The sequence below is a fragment of the Lycorma delicatula genome, chromosome 10 (assembly GCF_047948215.1).
Source record: "Lycorma delicatula isolate Av1 chromosome 10, ASM4794821v1, whole genome shotgun sequence".
NCBI classification, from domain to species: Eukaryota; Metazoa; Arthropoda; class Insecta; order Hemiptera; family Fulgoridae; genus Lycorma; species Lycorma delicatula.
This window is the reverse complement of record NC_134464.1, coordinates 95,377,448-95,398,093: the sequence shown is the minus strand read 5'-3', so window position 1 is coordinate 95,398,093 and position 20,646 is coordinate 95,377,448. Positions and strand designations below refer to the sequence as shown.

The following is a 20,646-nucleotide window of genomic DNA, read 5'->3' as shown; positions in this document are numbered from 1 at the left end:
TATTGTGTATATACTTATATTAGATGATATAATGTGGTTTAGAAGAAATTAAAAAATTAAATCAGGAACTCTAAAACCTGACTGTATCTAACACAGACAGTAACTGTGCGTTAGTGATGATGAAATATATTTTTTTAGAAACCTCAACCATAATGCAGTTTTTTATAAACAACACCCACACTTAACAAACATGTTAAACAAAAACTGCAGAGCAAAGTAAAAAAAAACATACCTGATAAAAACAATACATAACACTTAAGTACATGCAACATTCACTCAAAACACATTCTATTCTTATAAATGATCATATTTTCAGAAAAGAAATATTCTGTGTTAGTCAACCAAAAATGTACGCAGCTGGACACTTCTCTAGACTATTTAGACTTATTTAAATGCCATTTCACTGAGTTTCTTCGACATTTTATAACAGTAGATGAAACTTCAATTCATCATTACAACATGTCAGTGACCAAACAGTAGATTAAAACAGGTGAAGGGTGTACCAAAGAAGAACAAAAATGGTTCAATTTGCTAAAAAAACTCATGGTTACAGTTTTAGGAATGGTACAACTACCTGGAAAAAGACAGGACCATCATCAGAATGCTTGATTGAAGGATAATTGTATTCTGTCCAAAAAGGAAGTACTCTTTCACTATGTTAATGCAGTTTGACATATGTGATTTTTGCTGCATAACTCTCATGACTTACATTTCAAACTGCTTCAATATGCACCATATTTGCCAGATTTGGCTCCCAGTGATTACTTCCTCTTCCCAAACTTTAAGAAATGCCTCACTGGATGAAGATTCATTTTAAATAGCGAGGTCACAGTTGAGACAACCGCTTATTTTTCAGTACTAGACAATCGCACTATATTGAGGGTTTTAAAAATTTGGAAAGTTTGTCTAAATGTATAATTGAAATGAAGACTATGTTAAAAACAAAAAATAATTCTGAAAAATCTTCTTTTTTTTTTGGTCATGCTGAGAACTTTCCCAAGTGATCCTTGTACATACATAACAGATTTCTTTATCATTGTAAGATTAGCACAATCCAAAAACACCATAAACCATAACTAATTAATTGGTGACATTACAGTTCCAAAAAACGTACGTTTTCAGAATCCAACAACCAATTTTTAAAAACTCTTAACTTAATACTTGTAAAAACAAGTGAAACAGGAATGGTCGAAATGACTGTACAAGACTACTACACTTCATTTACACTAATATATATCATCCTCAGAAGTAATACCGAACGGTAATTCCTGGAGGCCAAGCAAGAAAAGAAAGAATGAGTCACGGTGTTATTTCGCTAATGGCTCCGTACACATTAGCTACAATGTTTGGTTTTTCAACAAAAATATTTTCTGTAAATTTATCATTTCATCTCGTTCTCAAACATATTTTTAATTAAGCATTCAAAACACGCTATTTTAAAAGTATTAAATAAAAATAAAAAATTAAAAAAATTTGCTTTCGGATTCCGAAAAAGTACTTCAAAAAGGAAAAAAACAAATTTAGATTTCCAAGAAATAAAAGAAATTTAAACAATTTTGGCTGGGGTAACTAAGTTGACATGTTAAACAATTGTTTGCAGTCTAAAATAATACGACCAAGAACAGAAAGTAAAAAAAATTATTTTTTCCTACTATTTTGACGTTTCAACACTAACTGTAGTTTGTAACAACAAAAAAATGTAATTAGCCTTCATTAGTAAAAATTAGGATTTAAATTAATTTATTGTATTATAATGTTTTGTTATTTTAAAAAAGTTCATAATTTTTTTATATTAGAGACAGTTTATTTAGGATATATTTTATTACACCTTCTCCGCCCAAATCCGCACGAGCATACAAGTCAAAAATAAATTGAACGCTGTTCTTAAAACAGCTGATTTGCTATATTCAAGAAAAACTTTGTTAAAGGTGCAATTGCATTCTGTCAGTATAGAAGATGAATAATGCATTTAAATTAGGTAAGCTGTGATTTCAGGTTAAAAGCTTTGCCAGAGATGTAAATAAAATTTAATTTTTTTGTTAACTTAACAGTTATTTCTTTTATAACTTATAAGTTAATATTCGTCTCCCGTAATCCCGGAACTTATATCTTTGTTATATTCGTATGTATTGTTTTTATTATATATACTCTTTATTGAATTGAATGCGGTAACTTCAAAAAATAAACGTAGCGTATATTTATTTCTAGTTTACTTTATTACATCTATAAATATTTTGTTAACGAACTCGCTAAAGCTGTTCGGTTGAGATCGCAGCATCTTGCTCTTTTAATTTTGTTTTTTCCCGAAATTTTATATGAAGATTTGTAAATCTGATTTAAAATAACTAATCAAGCTGCATTGAAAGAAGTATAATTTATCTTGAGGTTTTAAAAGATGAAACTACTTTTACAAATTGTTTTAAATATTAAGGTGACTTTCTTAGATATGTACATACAATCGTGCAAAAAACTATCTAGAATAATAAATTTGTTTTGGACTTATTAAAATGTAAAAATAGTTTATTATTAACATTCTATTACAACTTTTTCATTCATGCTAGCTTGGTTGTCAGACATTGAAGATGTCCAAAACAGATGTGGTAACTTATTATTGTTTACATTTATGATTGTCCATTTTTTCAAAAAAGAATTGTCACTCAATATCAAAAAATAATAAACCTTACAAAGTAGGTAATGAAACTGTTTTCAATACAATGGTTTGGCTTTAGAGAAAGAGCTGTGTTATGCAACCTTTGCCATTCGTAATAAATTGCTAAACTATTTGATAAATCTCTCCAGTAATGTGTGTCTACTCATTAAATGTGGACATAAATAAGGGCTGAAAATAATTTTCAATAGTGGCATCTAAATTGTGAATAATTTTGTAGTAAATGTTTATATTTAATGATGTATATATTTTGAAAAGGAACACCAACAGTTCCTAAATAATGCTGCCATATACTCATACAACACTAGAGATAGGCATTATTCAGACTTGCTGTTATTCAATAAAGCTACAGAAATACACTACCTTCAACAAATTAAAATTTTTAGTTATACTAAATTGTATACCCAACAGACATGGTACTATATATGCTACAAACACATGTCATGTCTCTACTACATGGCATTAATTTTATAGTAATGAATCACTTTTCGTTTGATTACTGTAATTCAAGTTGTTAAGGTTAGGTAACTAACGATTCCATGAACTGAACTTCATACTTTATCAATCCTGCTACCATCTTCCAATTAATCTTAAATATTAAATGTCAGAAGGCTTACCTTTGTAATTTAACCTTAACCTTTCTCCAACAAAGTCTTAACCCTAATCTCTATCCAAAGAAGAAATTAGCATCTGAACACGTCTTGATAACTCGCAAAGCTGATCACAGTAGTGATAAAATGTGGTGGACTTGTTTTGATGTTGCACAGGTCACCATTGTCCAAACCTGCTTTTCAACATTTAGATATTCTGTTTTCCTGATCCTAAGCTACAATGTTTAGTATGAACAAATTTGAAGCTGATCAAGTATTTGCTCAGAAATATCCAACATGGATTTATATATATATGGTTAAGAAAGTGCTTTTTTGCATTTTTAAACATTTTTAATATATTGATGAAGTGGTGTGCACAATGAAGATGCTAATGATTTTTATTTTTTAATTGATAATTATTATATATATAACCTTTACATATATAAAGCTTTTTTATTGATATTTTCTATTATGTTTACAAAATTAATTCATTATTAAACGTACATATATTGGTTTTTCCTACAGGTGTAGAAGGAACTATTATAAGGTTTGAACCAATTTCTACTACAGACTTCTATTATGGAAATGGGACAGAAACACATTCAGTTAATGTGTGCTATCAATGTATAACATGCATGCAAGTTTATAATTCAAAATCATTAGAAGAACTACGTTATGAGGATTATACTGCAAACCGTAAAGGGCCTCTTGCGGTAATTAAGCTATACAGATTTATCTTAATATAATAGTTAATGATATTTTAGTTATTTTAAAATTAAAGGTATTTTTTCATCTAGTTCATGCCTTACTGTATTATTGATTTTTTTTTATACACTTTCACCAAAGGTTTAGAATTACAATTGTATAACACAGTGTTTGGTCTTGTTGATGACTTAGGCACACCAGTTGAGATGGTGGTGTTGATTAAACCTGAATAATACAGGTTCAATCATTATTACTGCATAATAATATTAGTATCCAGATATAGTTAAAATCAATTGCTTTTTCAAGTTAAAATTTTTTTATACTCAATGGTATGTTGTAACATTTGGATCGTATTACATTACAATAATATTATAACTCAACATTAATCCTGTAAGTGTTTTGCGTATTAACTATAAAAAAAAAAAAAACATTGTGTAATTTTGTTTAATATGAGAAATGTTTAAAATTTAATTCATACCCACGGCCAGCAGTTTCAACAACTGTCACTAATTGCTGACTAAACCACAGAAAATTATACTCTTGTGTTTAATGAGGCCAAAGTTCTTTCCATTTAGTTCTGACATTGTTTGATGTAAAATGTTCTAAACTGCATTTTTTTATATAGAAACTCTGACTGTTGAAATTATCACTCATAGATTATTTTTTTTTTAGTTAGTCTTAAAAGTTGAAAAGATTCTTAGGTCTGTACATTTCTACATTAGGTCAACACAATTTCTACATTTTCACACATTACTTATCACAGGAGGATCGTCAGGGACATTTGGACAAATGAAAAAAATTACTTTGCTTATTGAGAAAAGACTTTTCTTCATTCTTTGAGAATAATTTTTGATAAAACTAAATCTTATAAGCTTTGTCTAAACTAACAATTTCAATTTAAGGGTTTTCTCATAATAGTGAGGATTTCCTTATAACAGCAGTAATAATTGATTATGATTGATTCTTTAAAGTAATTATTAAAACTGACATTGTTTGTGAGTTGACTGACATTACCAACCCTTAAAATTCATCGTTACTTTTTTATTTGACGGGTGAAATTACCATGAGTAATTTTGATAAAGAAACACAATTTGAACCAACATTAAAATCAGATTAACATACACTATTAGTTGGTTGGGAGGAAATTGCTAAGGATATAGTTATAGAAGGTATGAAAAAAATGATTAGAACATGAAGGGATAAATAGAAAATTTATGAATTGGGTAAATTGAAATTAAAAGGATTGAAAAATTGCTTAGCAAGATTTTAATTAAAACAAAAAGTCAACAAAAATGCCACAGGAAATCAAAATTTAACTGAAAGCGTTGGAGAAATTTTTTTTACATTTATTGTAAGAGAAAGTGATGACCTTCTTTTACAACAACTATAACATCATAATCTTAAGTGATGATATTAACAGAAGTGTAATGTCTAGTGACATTATGGTGGTCAGAGTGACAAAAGATACAATTCACAGTAATCAACATAATGAAATAAATCTATAGAATCTGGTTTCTCCTCTATGAATCATGAGACCTTGCCGTTGGTGAGGGGGCTTGAGTGCTCAGGGATACAGAGTAGCTGGACCAAAGGTGCAACCATATCGGAGAGGTATCTGTTGAGAGCCAGACTAAGGAATGATTCCTGAAAGAGGGCAGCAGCTCTTTCAGTAGTTGTTAGGGGCGTGAGTCACAATGACTTAAACGGCCATATCAACATCACTCAGTCCTCTGAGTACTGCGCAGCTGAAAGCAATGGAAAACTACAGCTGTTTTTTTTTTTCTAAGAAAATTTGGCTCTCTGCATTTTCAAAAGCAATAATGCCTTCCTTGGTAAAATATTCCGGAGGTGAAATAGTCCCCCGTTCGGATCTCCGGGTGGGAACTACTAAGGAAGGGGTCACCAGAAAAGTAAAAAATAACATTCTACGAGTCGGAGTGTGGAATGTTAGAAGCTTAAAAAAGGTTGGTAGGGTAGAAAATTTAAAAAGGGAAATGGATAGGGTAAACGTGGATATAGTAGGAATTAGTGAGGTTCGGTGGGAAGAGGAAGGCGACTTTTGGACAGGTGACTTTAGAGTAATTAACTCAGCATCAAATAATGGGGAGGCAGGAGAAGGTTTTGTGATGAACAAGAAGATAGGGAGGAGAGTGGAGTATTTCAAGATGCATAGCGATAGAGTCATTGTAATAAGGATAAAATCAAAACCTAAACCGACGATTGTTAACGTCTATATGCCTACAAGCGCCCATGATGATGATGAGGTAGAATGTGTATACGAAGAGATTGATGAAGCAATTAAACACGTAAAAGGAGATGAAAATTTAATAATAGTTGGAGATTGGAATGCAAGCATTGGAAAAGGCAAGGAAGGAAATATAGTGGGTGAATACGGGCTGGGCAAAAGGAATGAAAGAGGGGACCGACTTATAGAGTTTTACATGAAGTATAATTTAGTAATTGCCAACACCCAATTTAAAAATCATAATAGAAGAATATACACTTGGAAAAAGCCAGGCGATACTGCAAGGTATCAGATAGATTATATCATGGTTAAGCAAAGATTTAGAAATCAACTCGTTGACTGAAAAATTTGCCCGGGAGCAGACATTGATAGCGACCATAATTTGGTGATAATGAAATGTAGATTGGGGTTTAAAAATCTGAAGAAAAGGTGTCAGATGAATCTGTGGAATTTAGAGAAGCTTGAGGAAGAGAAGGTAAAGAAGATTTTTGAGGAGGACATCGCAAGAGGTCTGAGTAAAAAAGATAAGGTAGAAAATGTAGAAGAAGAATGGGAGAATGTTAAAAAGGAAATTCTTAAATCAGCAGAAGCAAACTTAGGCAAAATAAAGAGAACTGGTAGAAAACCTTGGGTTTCAGACAATAAATTGCAGCTGATGGGTGAACGTAGAAAATATAAGAATGCTAGTGATGAAGAAAGTAAAAGGAATTATCGGCAATTAAGAAATGCTATAAACAGGAAGTGCAAACTGGCGAAAGAAGAGTGGATTAAAGAAAAGTGTTCAGAAGTGGAAAGAGAAATGAACATTGGTAAAATAGATGGAGCATACAGAAAGTTAAGGAAAATTTTGGGGTACACAAATTAAAATCTAATAATGTGATAACAAATATGGTACACTAATATATAATACGAAAGGTAAAGTCGATAGATGGGTGGAATATATTGAAGAGTTATACGGAGGAAATGAATTAGAAAATGGTGTTATAGAGGAAGAAGAGGAAGTTGAGGAGGATGAAATGGGAGAAACAATACTGAGATCTGAATTTAAGAGAGCATTAAAAGATTTAAATGGCAGAAAGGCTCCTGGAATAGACGGAGTACCTGTAGAATTACTGCGCAGTGCAGGTGAGGAAGCGATTGATAGATTATACAAAGTGGTGTGTAATATTTATGAAAAAGGGGAATTTCCGTCAGACTTCAAAAAAAGTGTTATACTAATGATACCAAAGAAAGCAGGGGCAGATAAATGTGAAGAATACAGAACAATTAGTTTAACTAGTCATGCAACAAAAATCTTAACTAGAATTCTATACAGAAGAATTGAGAGGAGAGTGGAGGAAGTGTTAGGAGAAGACTAATTTGGTTTCAGGAAAAGTATAGGGACAAGGGAAGCAATTTTAGGCCTCAGATTAATAGTAGAAGGAAGATTAAAGAAAAACAAACCTACATACTTGACGTTTATAGACCTAGAAAAGGCATTCGATAACGTAGACTGGAATAAAATGTTCAGCATTTTAAAAAAATTAGGGTTCAAATACAGAGATAGAAGAACAATTGCTAACATGTACAGGAACCAAACAGCAACAGTAACAATTGAAGAACATAAGAAAGAAGCCGTAATAAGAAAGGGAGTCCGACAAGGATGTTCCCTATCACCATTACTTTTTAATCTTTACATGGAACTAGCAGTTAATGATGTTAAAGAACAAGTTAGATTCGGAGTAACAGTACAAGGTGAAAAGATAAAGATGCTACGATTTGCTGATGATATAGTAATTCTAGCCGAGAGTAAAAAGGATTTAGAAGAAACAATGAATGGCATAGATGAAGTCCTACGCAAGAACTATCGATGAAAATAAGCAAGTACAAAACAAAAGTAATGAAATGTAGTAGAAATAACAAAGATGGACCACTGAATGTGAAAATAGGAGGAGAAAAGATTACGGAGGTAGAAGAAGTTTGTTATTTGGGAAGTAGAATTACTAAAGATGGACGAAGCAGGAGCGATATAAAATGCCGAATAGCACAAGCTAAACGAGCCTTCAGTAAGAAATATAATTTGTTTACATCAAAAATTAATTTAAATGTCAGGAAAAGATTTTTGAAAGTGTATGTTTGGGGTGTCGCTTTATATGGAAGTGAAACTTGGACGATCGGAGTATCTGAGAAGAAAAGATTAGAAGCTTTTGAAATGCGGTGTTATAGGAGAATGTTAAAAATCAGATGGGTGGATAAAGTGACAAATGAAGAGGTATTGCGGCAAATAGATGAAGAAAGAAGCATTTGGAAAAATATAGTTAAAAGAAGAGACAGACTTATAGGTCACATACTATGGCATCCTGGAATAGTCGCTTTAATATTGGAAGGACAGGTAGAAGGGAAAAATTGTGTAGGTAGGCCACGTTTGGAATATGTAAAACAAATTGTTAGGGATGTAGGATGTAGAGGGTATACTGAAATGAAACTACTAGCACTAGATAGGGAATCTTGGAGAGCTGCATCAAACCAGTCAAATGACTGAAGACAAAAAAAAAAAAGAATCTGGTTTTCCTAGATCAGCCCCTTAAAAAAACCTGTGATAGGTGTATGAGACATCTGAACATATGGTGACTTGCCTATATTACCCAGCTTGAATTAATAATAAATACTAGGCCAAAAAGAGTAAAATCTTTTGAAAGTTTAGGAAAATTAATTTGTTACGTAGAAATAAGTAAGGCTATTCCAATATTGGTAACATTGATTATCTCATTATATTGCTATATTCATCATTAAATAGTATTTTGATTCTCATTATAACATTTGTTATAAAAATAAAATTATGAGAAATTTTTCAGAGTTCATGAAGCGCAATTATTTATTTCAACTTTAAGGAGATTTGTTCTAATTCTCACCTCCTAAAAAAGAAAAAAATGAATAGAGGCTGTTTAATTTAGATGTAACTGCTGCTATCATTACATAGTACTTTCACTTACAGTTTTGCCATTTCTGTAAATGCAGCAGACTTTCTTTGCACCATCTTCACATAATCGTTTTAACATTTTTCCAGTGATGTGCATACGCTAATCTTGAAAGCCTTCAATGACAGAACACACTCTACTTCTGCTCCAAATATATAGACTGTCATGGAACTTCTAGTGAAGCAAAACATCTGTTCTTGTGATTTTTTTTTCCGTTATATTTCACATCACTTTATGTTAACAGAAACATATTCTTTACGATTAATCTTGCAGCCTTCAAATTCCTTAGGTTTTTGTACTTTAACGTGAACACAATCAACTACTACAATATTAAGTTTAATGTTATAATTTTTCATAGCAAAATCCATCTGTTGTGTGTTGTTTGTAAAGTGAATTCAATGAGATGTTTTGATAACTTGATTGAAAACTTAATAAAATGTTTTATATGCTGTGATTGATTCCCAGATCTTTAGTATCACCTCTTTGAATTATTGATTCTTTTGAATGCTAACTAATTCTTTACAGTTATCTTCAGTGACTGTTCTTTGTTACCTGCAATGATTTTTTCATAAATTTTTGTGAAGGCTGTTTAGAAAATCGAAAATTTCTTTAGAAATTAAGTTACCTGTACCCTCTGGCTGAAAAGTGTGGTGAAAGCTTTTCCATATCTTTAGTAGAAAAGTCTAATTTATATTATCATTTTTTAAGAAATTCAAGTAATTTATCTGCTAATCCTTATTAAAATTGTAATTTTCAGCATTTGGGAATTTAGTAGTTATAAGTTGTTGCTTTTCAGTTGAATTTTAATTCCCGTGCCTGTTGTTTAAAATTAATAAACTTTACAGCTAAGATTATTTTGTTAAAAAGTATTTTTTGCTGATGAAAAATAGGTTTTGGAACAAGTTTTCGGGTAGTGACTTCATTACCTATGCTTTTTATTTGACGTCATCAAGTGATAAAGCATATTTCAGATGGTATTAACAAAAGAAAAAGCACTGCTTGTCATTTCTTGGACTGTCAACTTTTGATCAGAATTCCACATGGCACTTTGGTAATTTTAAAATTTTACACTAAAATAAGGAATTGTTTGTTTTTTGTTTTTTTTAATTGCCTAAATACTAGTAGAATTGTTACCTTTTCTTTAGGATGAAATTTATTAATAGCTACTTATTTTCTGTTATTTAGTGGTTTGAAAGAGTGATAAACTAGAGAGTTATACTACAGTTGCTGTTCCCAAATAAATAAGTTACTATTCATCTTTGAGATGACATAACACATTACTTCTCCAAATATGGGCAGATCTGACCTACTTATAATTACGTTTTTGACATTTTAAACTTTATTATACATAATTCCTTATCACCTATCGGAAGTTAAGGGGTGGATATCTGGGAAGTATACTAACATTCAAATAATTTTGTATATTTCTCTATCTCTTCTAGTCTGATTTTTAACAATGTTTTATAAAATTAATAACTAAAATTTTATAACTTTAACATTATTGCAAAGTGATAAATCAGTTATTCTGTCAGTCTCTGTATCCAGCTATTTATCTCTATTTTATACAGTAAAGTTTGAAAATGAAAAATAATTTTGTAATTATTTAGAAAGATGGTGCGTGTTCAAAAATCAATTATCTTTGCGTATGTTGTTACATTCACCATGCTGGTTGTAAATATACAAAAAAAGTGTTGTTTTTTTAAATTTTTGACTTATAAAGATTTTGAAATGGAAAATCAAAAAATTACACATTCCCTTAGTATTGAGGGTAATGTTTTGAATTTATATTAATATTCTCTTGTGCTTACATTTTAAATTGGCGGATTTAATGTTCTTGGTTAATTAATTTGGTGAGATTACTGAGCATAGGTTATTGATATCATACAAAGTTCAGTACACTGTATCATTAGTATGTAACCTAACCTTAACTAACTATGTAATTTTGTGATTTTTCATTTTAAAATCTTTAAAAACTCATGTTGAAGATAAGATTTTGTTAATTACAAAACTAGTAATGAATTTTTGTTGTGTGAATATTTACCTAAAACTATTTTTTTTATTTTAGTAGTTGAGTTATAAAGAAGGTGAATCATAAAAAAATGCTGGTTATCCTCTACAATATCATAATCCATTATTCATGCGTACAAGTCTTTTTAACTGTTTAATAATTCAAACCTTATAAAATCAACTGCCTTATTATTTGGTTTTTTCTTTTCCTTTCATAATGTAAGATCTATTTAAATAGAAAAATAGTAAGTTAAGTAGCTAACTAAAATTTTTTGAAAACAAACTTATATCAGTAGGATTGGCAGGTTATCAGTAAATTGGCAAGGAAATGTTTCTGTACTCTCAAAGTAGCTAATTTACTTTATCTGTCCAAGTTGTAGAAGAAATTCCTACTTTATTAGGCTTTTTATTTATGTTTTATTGGTTGTACATTTTTTCATAAAACCTTTTTAGTTTCTTTCATTTTATACTTTGGAGGTGGAGGAGCAGAAAAGAAAATACAGATATTTTTTTTAATTTTTAAAACTTTTTAGTGTATTTTAACATATAGTGGTAATTTGACATAAAACTTCATCGTAAATTACCCTTATCCCAAAAAAAGAAGTCTAAAGTAATTTTTTCCATGAATATTATTTTTCCACTATATAAGAATAAATTACCAATGCCAGGTAAGTATTACAACTTTGTTATCAGCTTTATTTTTTAAGTTTAATGAGCACCCTAGCAATTTCTCAATAACTACAAACTGCTAAATTAAGAAACATTGTGTTATATGATATTGTTTTATTATAAAGTTGCTCGCTGAATTAATATATCACTGTACAGTATTGAAAACTATTCTAAGCAATAAGTTCAGTAACTCAAAAAAATTTTTTCTTAGCTTTTGTGTTAGCTTAGTATGATTGAAAAAAGGTTCTTTGAATTGAAGAAATTCAATGTTTGGACTACATCAAATTGACTTTTAATTTTTTTTCTTTTCAGGCGTTGAAAAAATTTATTATTGAAAGTGGACCAACGTTCTCTGTACCTGGTAACAATTCATTTGGAGATTCTGGAGGTTTTTATCGATTTACTTTTTAATTATTTATTAATTAATTTTTAAGTTTAAATATTACATATTAATAGTTAAAAAAATTCAAGATTTCAATGCTTTTAAAAACTCTATAAATGCATATCATGTTAATTTGGTCTTTCAGATAATCTTAATTTTTTCAAAAATACAGATAAGTCTTTATTTACAGTGCAACTGAATCATCATTAGACAAGTAATAAGTTACATTTACATGACCTAAAGTCATCATTAAATGACCTAAGTTAAGTTCATTTAGCCATTTCCAATAATTTGTTAGTTTTATCACATCGTCTCTTTTTCTGCTTAGCCTCCAGAACAACCGTAAGGTATTACTTCAGAGGATGATGTGAATGAAGTGTAATCTTTTACAGGTCTCAGTTTGACCACTCCTGAGAAGTGTGGTTAATTGAAATCCAATCGCCAAAAATCACTGGTATCCACAATCTAGTATTCAAATCTGTATAAAAGTAACTGTCTCTGTTATCTTTGAAAATTTATCATGTATTATTAGTATATTTTCCTTTTGTAAATTTTTTTTTACTGAACTTTATGTATTAAAGCTACTTGTGTAACATAAGGCATAAAGATCAGATTTTTTTTTTTTATACTTAAAAAATATGTTTTAATTATACACTCAAACTAGCCAGTTTTGAGCACCACATATACTATTTTATAGGAATAGTACTGAAAACTTATAAAAGGAATATAAAAGAAAAAAATATTATAAGAGGAAAAAGATATATTACCTAAAATACATGCTTTAAAATACAATTAGCAAGTTAAAATAACTGAAAAATCATTTCCTCTATAATTTACCCAAACTTCATTTTCAGGCAATTCAGATTATCTAATAATCACCACTATATCTTAACTAAATTTTTTTTGTTCTTTATGTTTTTGCCTGTTTAGTTCCCTATATTAATTTCATCGGTACTATTGAAGTATTAATCGATACACAGTGTCTATAACCAGTGTGTAAAATGTTCTAGAATTGGACACCATGAAAGAAATTCATTGGTTATGAGAAAGAGAAATATTGCAGCATCAAGCAGAGGCTTATGCAAAACTGCAGTCCACAAGTTAGTTTGGCAAAAGACATAGGATGGTATAGTAAAATAAACATTTCTACAATTAAAACACAGAATGTGCTCAGTTATTTGCTATGTATGATGAAATATCCTTTGGATAGTATGCTACAAAGTTTCAGACATATGCGTATTTGGTTGCTTGTTTATGATGATCGACTAAAGCAAACTAGTTTTGATATTTTCTGAAAAATGTATTAAATGGAATTTTGTGCTGTTAAATTATTTTGTTTTAAAAGTTTTAAAACAAATCTAATAACAAAAAGATTTAGTCGCTACTTTTGTTTTCAACAGTAAAAAAGTGGACTACTGAATTTAAAAAAGGTTGTACATCCATTAAAGATGATGAAACCTTGGAATGACTGATGAAATCGCCACAAAAATTCACAGTGCATATTAAATGATTGTCGATGCATCGCAAACATCTCCCGTGACTGTGACCACCACATTACATGATGTTTTAGGTACGAAAAAACTTTCCGCTCAATAGGTGTTGTGTTAAAAATCAACCAAAAGTGCTAGTGAATGAACACTTCTCAAGGGTATTCAGATTTACAGAATTCCTCTTGAGTTTCTTTGATGTTATTTAATAATAAATGAAAGATGGGTTCACCATTACATATTAGAGACAAAACAGCTTGTGGAAACAACTGAAGGTTCACCAAAGAAACCCAGAATTGAATTGAATCGTGGTGGGGTGCTTATAGACTACTGGGAAAAGGCAGGACCATCACCAGGAAGTATCGTCCTTCATTACTGAATTGATTGAAGGGTGTTTTTTTTGTTACAACTGTCCAAAAAGAAAGAACTCTTTTGCCGTTATAATCCACCTGCACACAATTCTCAGGTTCTTGGTACAAAACTTCCATGACCTACGCTTTAAAGTGCTTCCACACACCCTAAATTTGGCTCCAGGTAATTACTTCCTCTTTCCAAGCCTGAAAATTGGCTCGCTGGACAAAGATTCACTTGAAATGACAAGACCAAAACTAGACAATCTCTTATTTTGAGAGTCAGATCGCATTATATTGAGAGTATTAGTCTTGAGAGTTAGTTAAAGTTATTAAGCCTGATTGTATCAAATTGCATGAATTACTGTTGAAAAATAAAAAAAATGTTGATATATCTTCTGTTTTCTTTGTATGGCTGAACTTCACCAACAGCTTTGTATTTACAAAATAAATACTTGATTAGTAAATAGATACTCTATTAGTCTTTTCTTTGATGATTTGATTCTAATCAAATTTAAATTTTTTTATTTTTTTTATTTTGAAATCTAACCACAAAATGAATGGACCATTTCACATAATAGAACATGAAAACATTGATTAATTCTTTTTTCCTCAGTTTTGACAGTGGTTAAAAATGCAAATAATTTTATATGCTGTTAAAAAATAATAATGTCCTGCTATTATAATAATAAATGTACAGATAGAATAATAGCAGCAACATATATGTTATATGCTAACATTTCTGAAAATCAATGCTTGACCAGGTAAACTTAGTTTAACCAAGTGAAATTTGTATTTATCACTGAATACTAACGAGGGTAGGGTGATAAGTTCTGGGCTTGAATAAGAAAACTTTTTTCTGATAACTTTTATTTTGTTTCAATATTATCACCATTAAGATCTATACACTTAGCCCAGCATTCCATGAAAATACTTATTGCCAGTTTGGCACATCGATTTCTCAAACTCATAAAACTATTTACGGCAGCAATAACTTCATTATTGGTTGAAAATCTCTTTCCTCCAAGGCATTTTTTTCAATTAGGAAAGTGATCATTTCTGATGTGAAAGCCAATCTAGGTGAGTATGGATGATGTTTGAGCAATTTAAACCGTAATTTATTGATTTGTCATTGCAGTGACTTAAGTATGAGTTTGAGCATTGTTTTGATCGAAAAGTACTTTTTTTTGCCAAATGCAGTTGTTTATCCTTAATTTCATCATTGAGATGCTGTAATAGGGTTGCATAATATTTACTGTTTATTGTTTCACCCTCTTTAAGATAATCAATGAAAATTATTCCATGTGCATCCAAAAAAACAGTTGCCATAACTTTTTCACATAAGAAGTCATTTTCCCTTTTTTTGGAACAGGTTGACCTTTTTCAATCCATTGTTTTGACTGCTGTTTTGTCTCAGGAGTTAAGTGATGAACCCAGCTCTCATCAGTTTTCATCACAATTTTCTCTGGATTGCACTAAAATGTTTTTCTGGCACTGTTTTTGGTTGGATGTGAGTAAATGAAGTACCCATCTTGCACACAGCTTGTTCATGCAAAATATTGTGCATGCATTCTGTTGACATGCTTACAGACTCTCCTAACTCGTTTATATATACATATATTATATATATATATATATATATATATATATATATATATATATATATATATATAAACTCATAGCCCTAGGTCTTAAATATATATGAAAGATACAAAAAGCAAAACTTTTATAGTTTATTTTGTAATTGTTATGAAAGATTATTTTATAATCTTGTAAAATATTTTTAATAAATAGTACAATATAATGATCATTTTACAAGGGATGTCTCTGAAGTAAAGACTGCTGGAAATTTCTCTCCTTAAGGTTGGCAAACCTGTGTTGTTCATGGCCATACTAATGATGTACACACTGCATTGTTATATGTAAGTTGTCCCATTGCACTATCTTTGATTATGTGTGAGTTATTGAGCTTTAAAATGAATAGGAAAATCAATGTTGATGCTGACTGAAATACGTGGAGTCATATGTTTTTTAATCCATCAAAACATTAAGCTGGCTGAAATTCATAGGCAGTTGGTTATACCTCCCAAATCAGCAAATTTGGAAGTCGAGAGTTCCAGCGTTCGAGTCCTAGTAAAGTCAGTTATTTTTACACAGATTTGAATACTAGATCGTGGATACCAGTGTTCTTTGGTGGTTGGGTTTCAATTAACCACACATCTCAGGAATGATCGAACTGAGACTGTACAAGCCTACTCTTCATTTACACTCATATATATCATTCTCTGAAGTATTATCTGAAATATAATTACCAGAAGCTAAACAGAAAAAAGAAAGAAAGCTCCTTTTGATTACCATTGTTTGGGAAATTGAAAGAATTTTTGAATGGTAAGCAATTTGCAGGTGACGATGTACTTAAAAATACTGTTAATCAGTGCCTAAATGGACTAGCACCAGAAGAATAAATTTTTTAATTTATATGGTGATGATTTAGAGAAGTAGTACTAGGTATGTAGTTTAAGAGAAACAAAGAATATTTATAAAGTTTTCAGAATGATTTCTTTTACAATGAAACAGTATTTACGTTAGAGATAACCTCTTGTATATAAATTACACTTTCGCCTAATAAAACACATTATCTGTACTTAATTCAATTATCTTATCATCATACATTTTTTATTTTAAAGACCATTCTATTATTTGCTTGCTAACAATTTATTCATTTATTTTTGTGCTGTGGTAATGTCATGTAATATTAGAAAACTTATTTAGAGAATTGTTTTGTGTAAGAGCTTTCTTTTTGAAAATTTGTATTTTATAATTTTAAATATCATTTTTGTTGTATATTTATATTTACTCCTCCTATAAGTATTTAATTAGTATTGATATTTATAAATTTGTAAGTATATTATTAGTATTAAATACTTTTATCTATTTTAATTATGAATTCTGTCTTATCTAATGATTCTGTCAAAACCTTATAATTTGCAGTGCCAGCTGCATAATTTAGTTGCGTAAATTTAAAAAAATTGCACAGATTTTCAGAACAAATTTTATTTTTCTAAACCTTTAAAATAGGTTATTGTTGCTCTATAACTTTAGTTATAAAGAAATTTATTAATGTCACTAAGAAACTTTTGTACATTCAATGAAGTTTTTTTTTGAAAATCTTTAAATATATATAAAAGAAACCATATATATTGTGGTGGATTTAAGAACATTCTTTTTTTAATTCTTGATAATGTGTCTCTGTACTAGAAAAGGTTTTCTTTCAGACTTCTCTTGCAATAAACTGACACAGCTTGTTATTAAGCTTCATAGCTATTCTGATGAGGATTTTATTTAATATAGATGCTGAAAGTACAGCACCCTAAAGTGTATTTTATATAAATATTTTTGGGTTATCTAAATTTCATTAGGGGAAAAATTTCAATCTTTTTTTTAATAGTTTTGCAATTTAGATTAAATGCATTTACAATGATGTCTTTTAAAGAATACATATATAAGTATATCTGTTCTACCTTCAGACATATCTTAATTATTTTTTTCACATATTAACACTAAAATAATTAAAATGAATAAATATTAACTGCACAGTTAAAAGCTATTAAGTAGACCGTAGCCCGATATGTGCTTACACCTTAGAAATACCAAGAAGATACTGACTTTTAGCTTTGATATTGTTTGGGTTTTGTATACCTAAGGATGTGTTACACCCTGAAAAGAAAAGTTGTCCCTCTGTGGCTTAATTTTTGCTTTTCTCTTCACGTTTTTCCTTATTTTTTATTCCTTCTTCTTGAGTACATTCCATGGATCATCTGTTTCAGCTATATTTGATCATTCAGTATATATCCAGTATAACAGATACACCTTCTGGTAGCCATCAGGGCAGTTGCTACTCTTATTCAAGCTCATTGCAACAGTAACCCTATTTGCCTGTGCAATTGTCAAGATGTCTGTTTCTTATCAAAGTGCCAGCACAAATCCATAGCTGAGATGTCTATTGGCTAAAGCGAGGTCTCTTTTCTACTACTGTACTTAATGAAACCATACTGATACTGTTGCTCTAATGCGGTCAATTTTTGTGGTACAATTCATCTTTGAGTCATTTTTTTACTATTACCCAAAGTTAAGTCTAAGTCTGGGGAGTTGCCTGGCCATGGGAGCACTTTAATGTTTCATCCTTTAAAAGATTTTTCTACTTTTTTGTAAGTATGGCATGGCACCAAATCTTGTTGGAACACTCTGTTGCTTTGTGGGAATTTATTTTGAAGTTGTCAACATACCATCTAGTGGAAGTAATGAACAAGGGCCTTCAAATATGAAACAACCCCAAAACATATTTTCTGGAGATGTTTGATTTTTGGATATGGAGCTGGTGATGTATTTTCATCTGATGCTTTTCTAATGTATGGAACTCTAGTCACTCTGAACTGAAATATTGATCACCCAATAAACGCCTACAATAAATATTTCTGAGAGTAGTTATATGTTGTTTAGTAGTCTTTTATATTAAAAAAAACAATCCTGTAGCAGCAAAATATTACTTAAAAAATGAAGCAAGAAATTAGCTTGCAATTATTTAAAATAACTTTTTGTCAAAAAAATACTTTTATAGCATAGTACTACCCAGTATTTCTGAATGTTTTTTGTAGAAATGATAAAGTTATAATGCTTAAGAAGTTATCTATGTAACAGTAAAATTATATTGGAACAAGATAAATGTATGACCTAGGAAAGTTGTATTAGTTGATTTTTACATAACCACAGGGACTAGAATTAACCACAGAATTAGAAAACCACAGGAACTGCCTAGTGAAGTATCTGCTTCCCTAATCTTTTTTTCTGATTAAGTTTAGATTACAAAAATGGATTTATGATTTAAAAATAATTTTACCAACAAATTTACTAATATTTTTTATATTACAGCACCTATCATCATTATTCTGTTACTAATAAATAATACTGATGTTTGTCTTGTGTAAAATCAAGCAATACAGTCCTTAGAAAGAGCTGTTATTTCAAATTCAATTAAGGTGTGCTTACTTTTATTTGAATTTACTCATCCTGTAACATCATACAGCTGTTGTTTTAAAGATTATTTGTATTAGGAAAGATTAGGGTGTCTGGTTTTATCTAATAATCACCTCAGCCCCAAATTGGACTTAATGCATAGCCATTCAGTAGGAAATGGGGTTCTCAGACAACTCTATATATTGAGCCTCTCCCATTAAACCTTACAATTAATGAGGGTATGAAAACCAAATTAGACCTCATATCCTTGGTATGAATCTTCAACGAAAGCCTAAAAAAACCACTGGCTGGGAAGAGTGGAGAGGGATAAAGGTGTGATCAATACACAGCAAGACCCTTGAATTCATGATTCATGGGTCTTGCTGTGTATCAATCCTACTACTCTGAAGAAAACCTCTCACAATTTCCAGGGCTAAGGTATTTATCTTGGCTACAACTCTTTGGGATTATAGCCTTTCTTCCAGCAACTATAAAGAGCCCCTGAGGCACCTTAAGGTTCATGCTTTATTTAGGTAAGTTTATTCATGGGAATGGATTTATTACCTAAAAAAGATTTATTTTGAATTATTGAATTTTAATTCAGACCAAGACTGTTTGCAAATGGAAATTTTTCGATACTAAACTTCCATCCCATATTCTTGTGAGCAAGAAGAATAATTGAATAAAATTCTTTTTGATACGAGGGAGATTCAGTAATTAATGAGACAAATTGATTTCTGACATTTCAGAATGTCAGCTCCTCTTGAAACGTGTACACTAGAAGTGCAACGTTCAGTGAAATGATTTTTGCTATCAGAAGGTGTGAAACCGGCAGAAATTTACTCAAGAATGTTGAAAAGTGTTTAAATCGCAGTAATATGTATAAGTGGGTGGAACAGTTTAATTCAGGTAGAACAAGTGTGACTGATCTCCCTAGAAGACCAGTTGAAGTTTCAACTGCCGAGCTCAAAATCGCAAAAATGATCTTAGTCATGAAGACAGGCAAGTCAAGATTTTCCAAATTGCTATTTTGTGAAATCTAGTGTTGGAATTGTGCATTCAATCAGTCATGATATGCTGAATTGTCACAAAATGTACTTGAGATGGGTTCCAAAACAGTTGGTTCTAGCACACCCGAATTCGCATTTGTTCTAACCTCAAAGAGAACGGTTTGAAGCGAAAGATTTCTTTCTAGATCGTAATGGTGGATACCCCCCCTCCTTAAGTAATGCTTTATTAGTAGTTTCCCAGGGGGAGGGATCACCAGGAGTGGAGGTTTAGTGTACAGGAATATATACGCATTTTCTGTAACAGCTTGCAGAACCAGTTAGTGAGTCCGACACTGCTTCAGCACCTGTAAATGGGGTTCTTCCACCTCTACAAAAAATAAAAAAGATCGAAATGGTGGATACATCGTTTTGAACCCAAAACCCGAATCCAAATGGCAAAGTCTTGACTGAAACATCCAGATTCACCCGCCAAAAAAATTCAAAACTCACGCATCAGCTGGTAAAGTTATGTTGATAGTCTTTTGGGACTCGCAAGGCCCAATTTTTAGTGACTGTTTAAAAGC

The 20,646-nt window shown here is 30.6% G+C and overlaps 1 protein-coding gene across 5 annotated transcripts in view; it reads left to right on the top strand.

Annotated features, from left to right (window-relative positions):
* Positions 1-1,848: 1,848 nt before the first annotated feature.
* Positions 1,849-20,646, top strand: part of Dera (deoxyribose-phosphate aldolase) — a 51,942-nt gene continuing 33,144 nt past the window's right edge. The window contains exons 1-3 of one of the 5 annotated variants that reach the window (XM_075377961.1): positions 1,849-1,978; positions 3,784-3,971; positions 12,154-12,229. In XM_075377961.1, the coding sequence (XP_075234076.1) occupies positions 1,957-1,978; positions 3,784-3,971; positions 12,154-12,229 (286 nt within the window). In that variant the 5' untranslated portion in view covers positions 1,849-1,956. The other 4 variants (XM_075377962.1, XM_075377963.1, XM_075377964.1 and 1 more) reach the window with 4 other exon arrangements.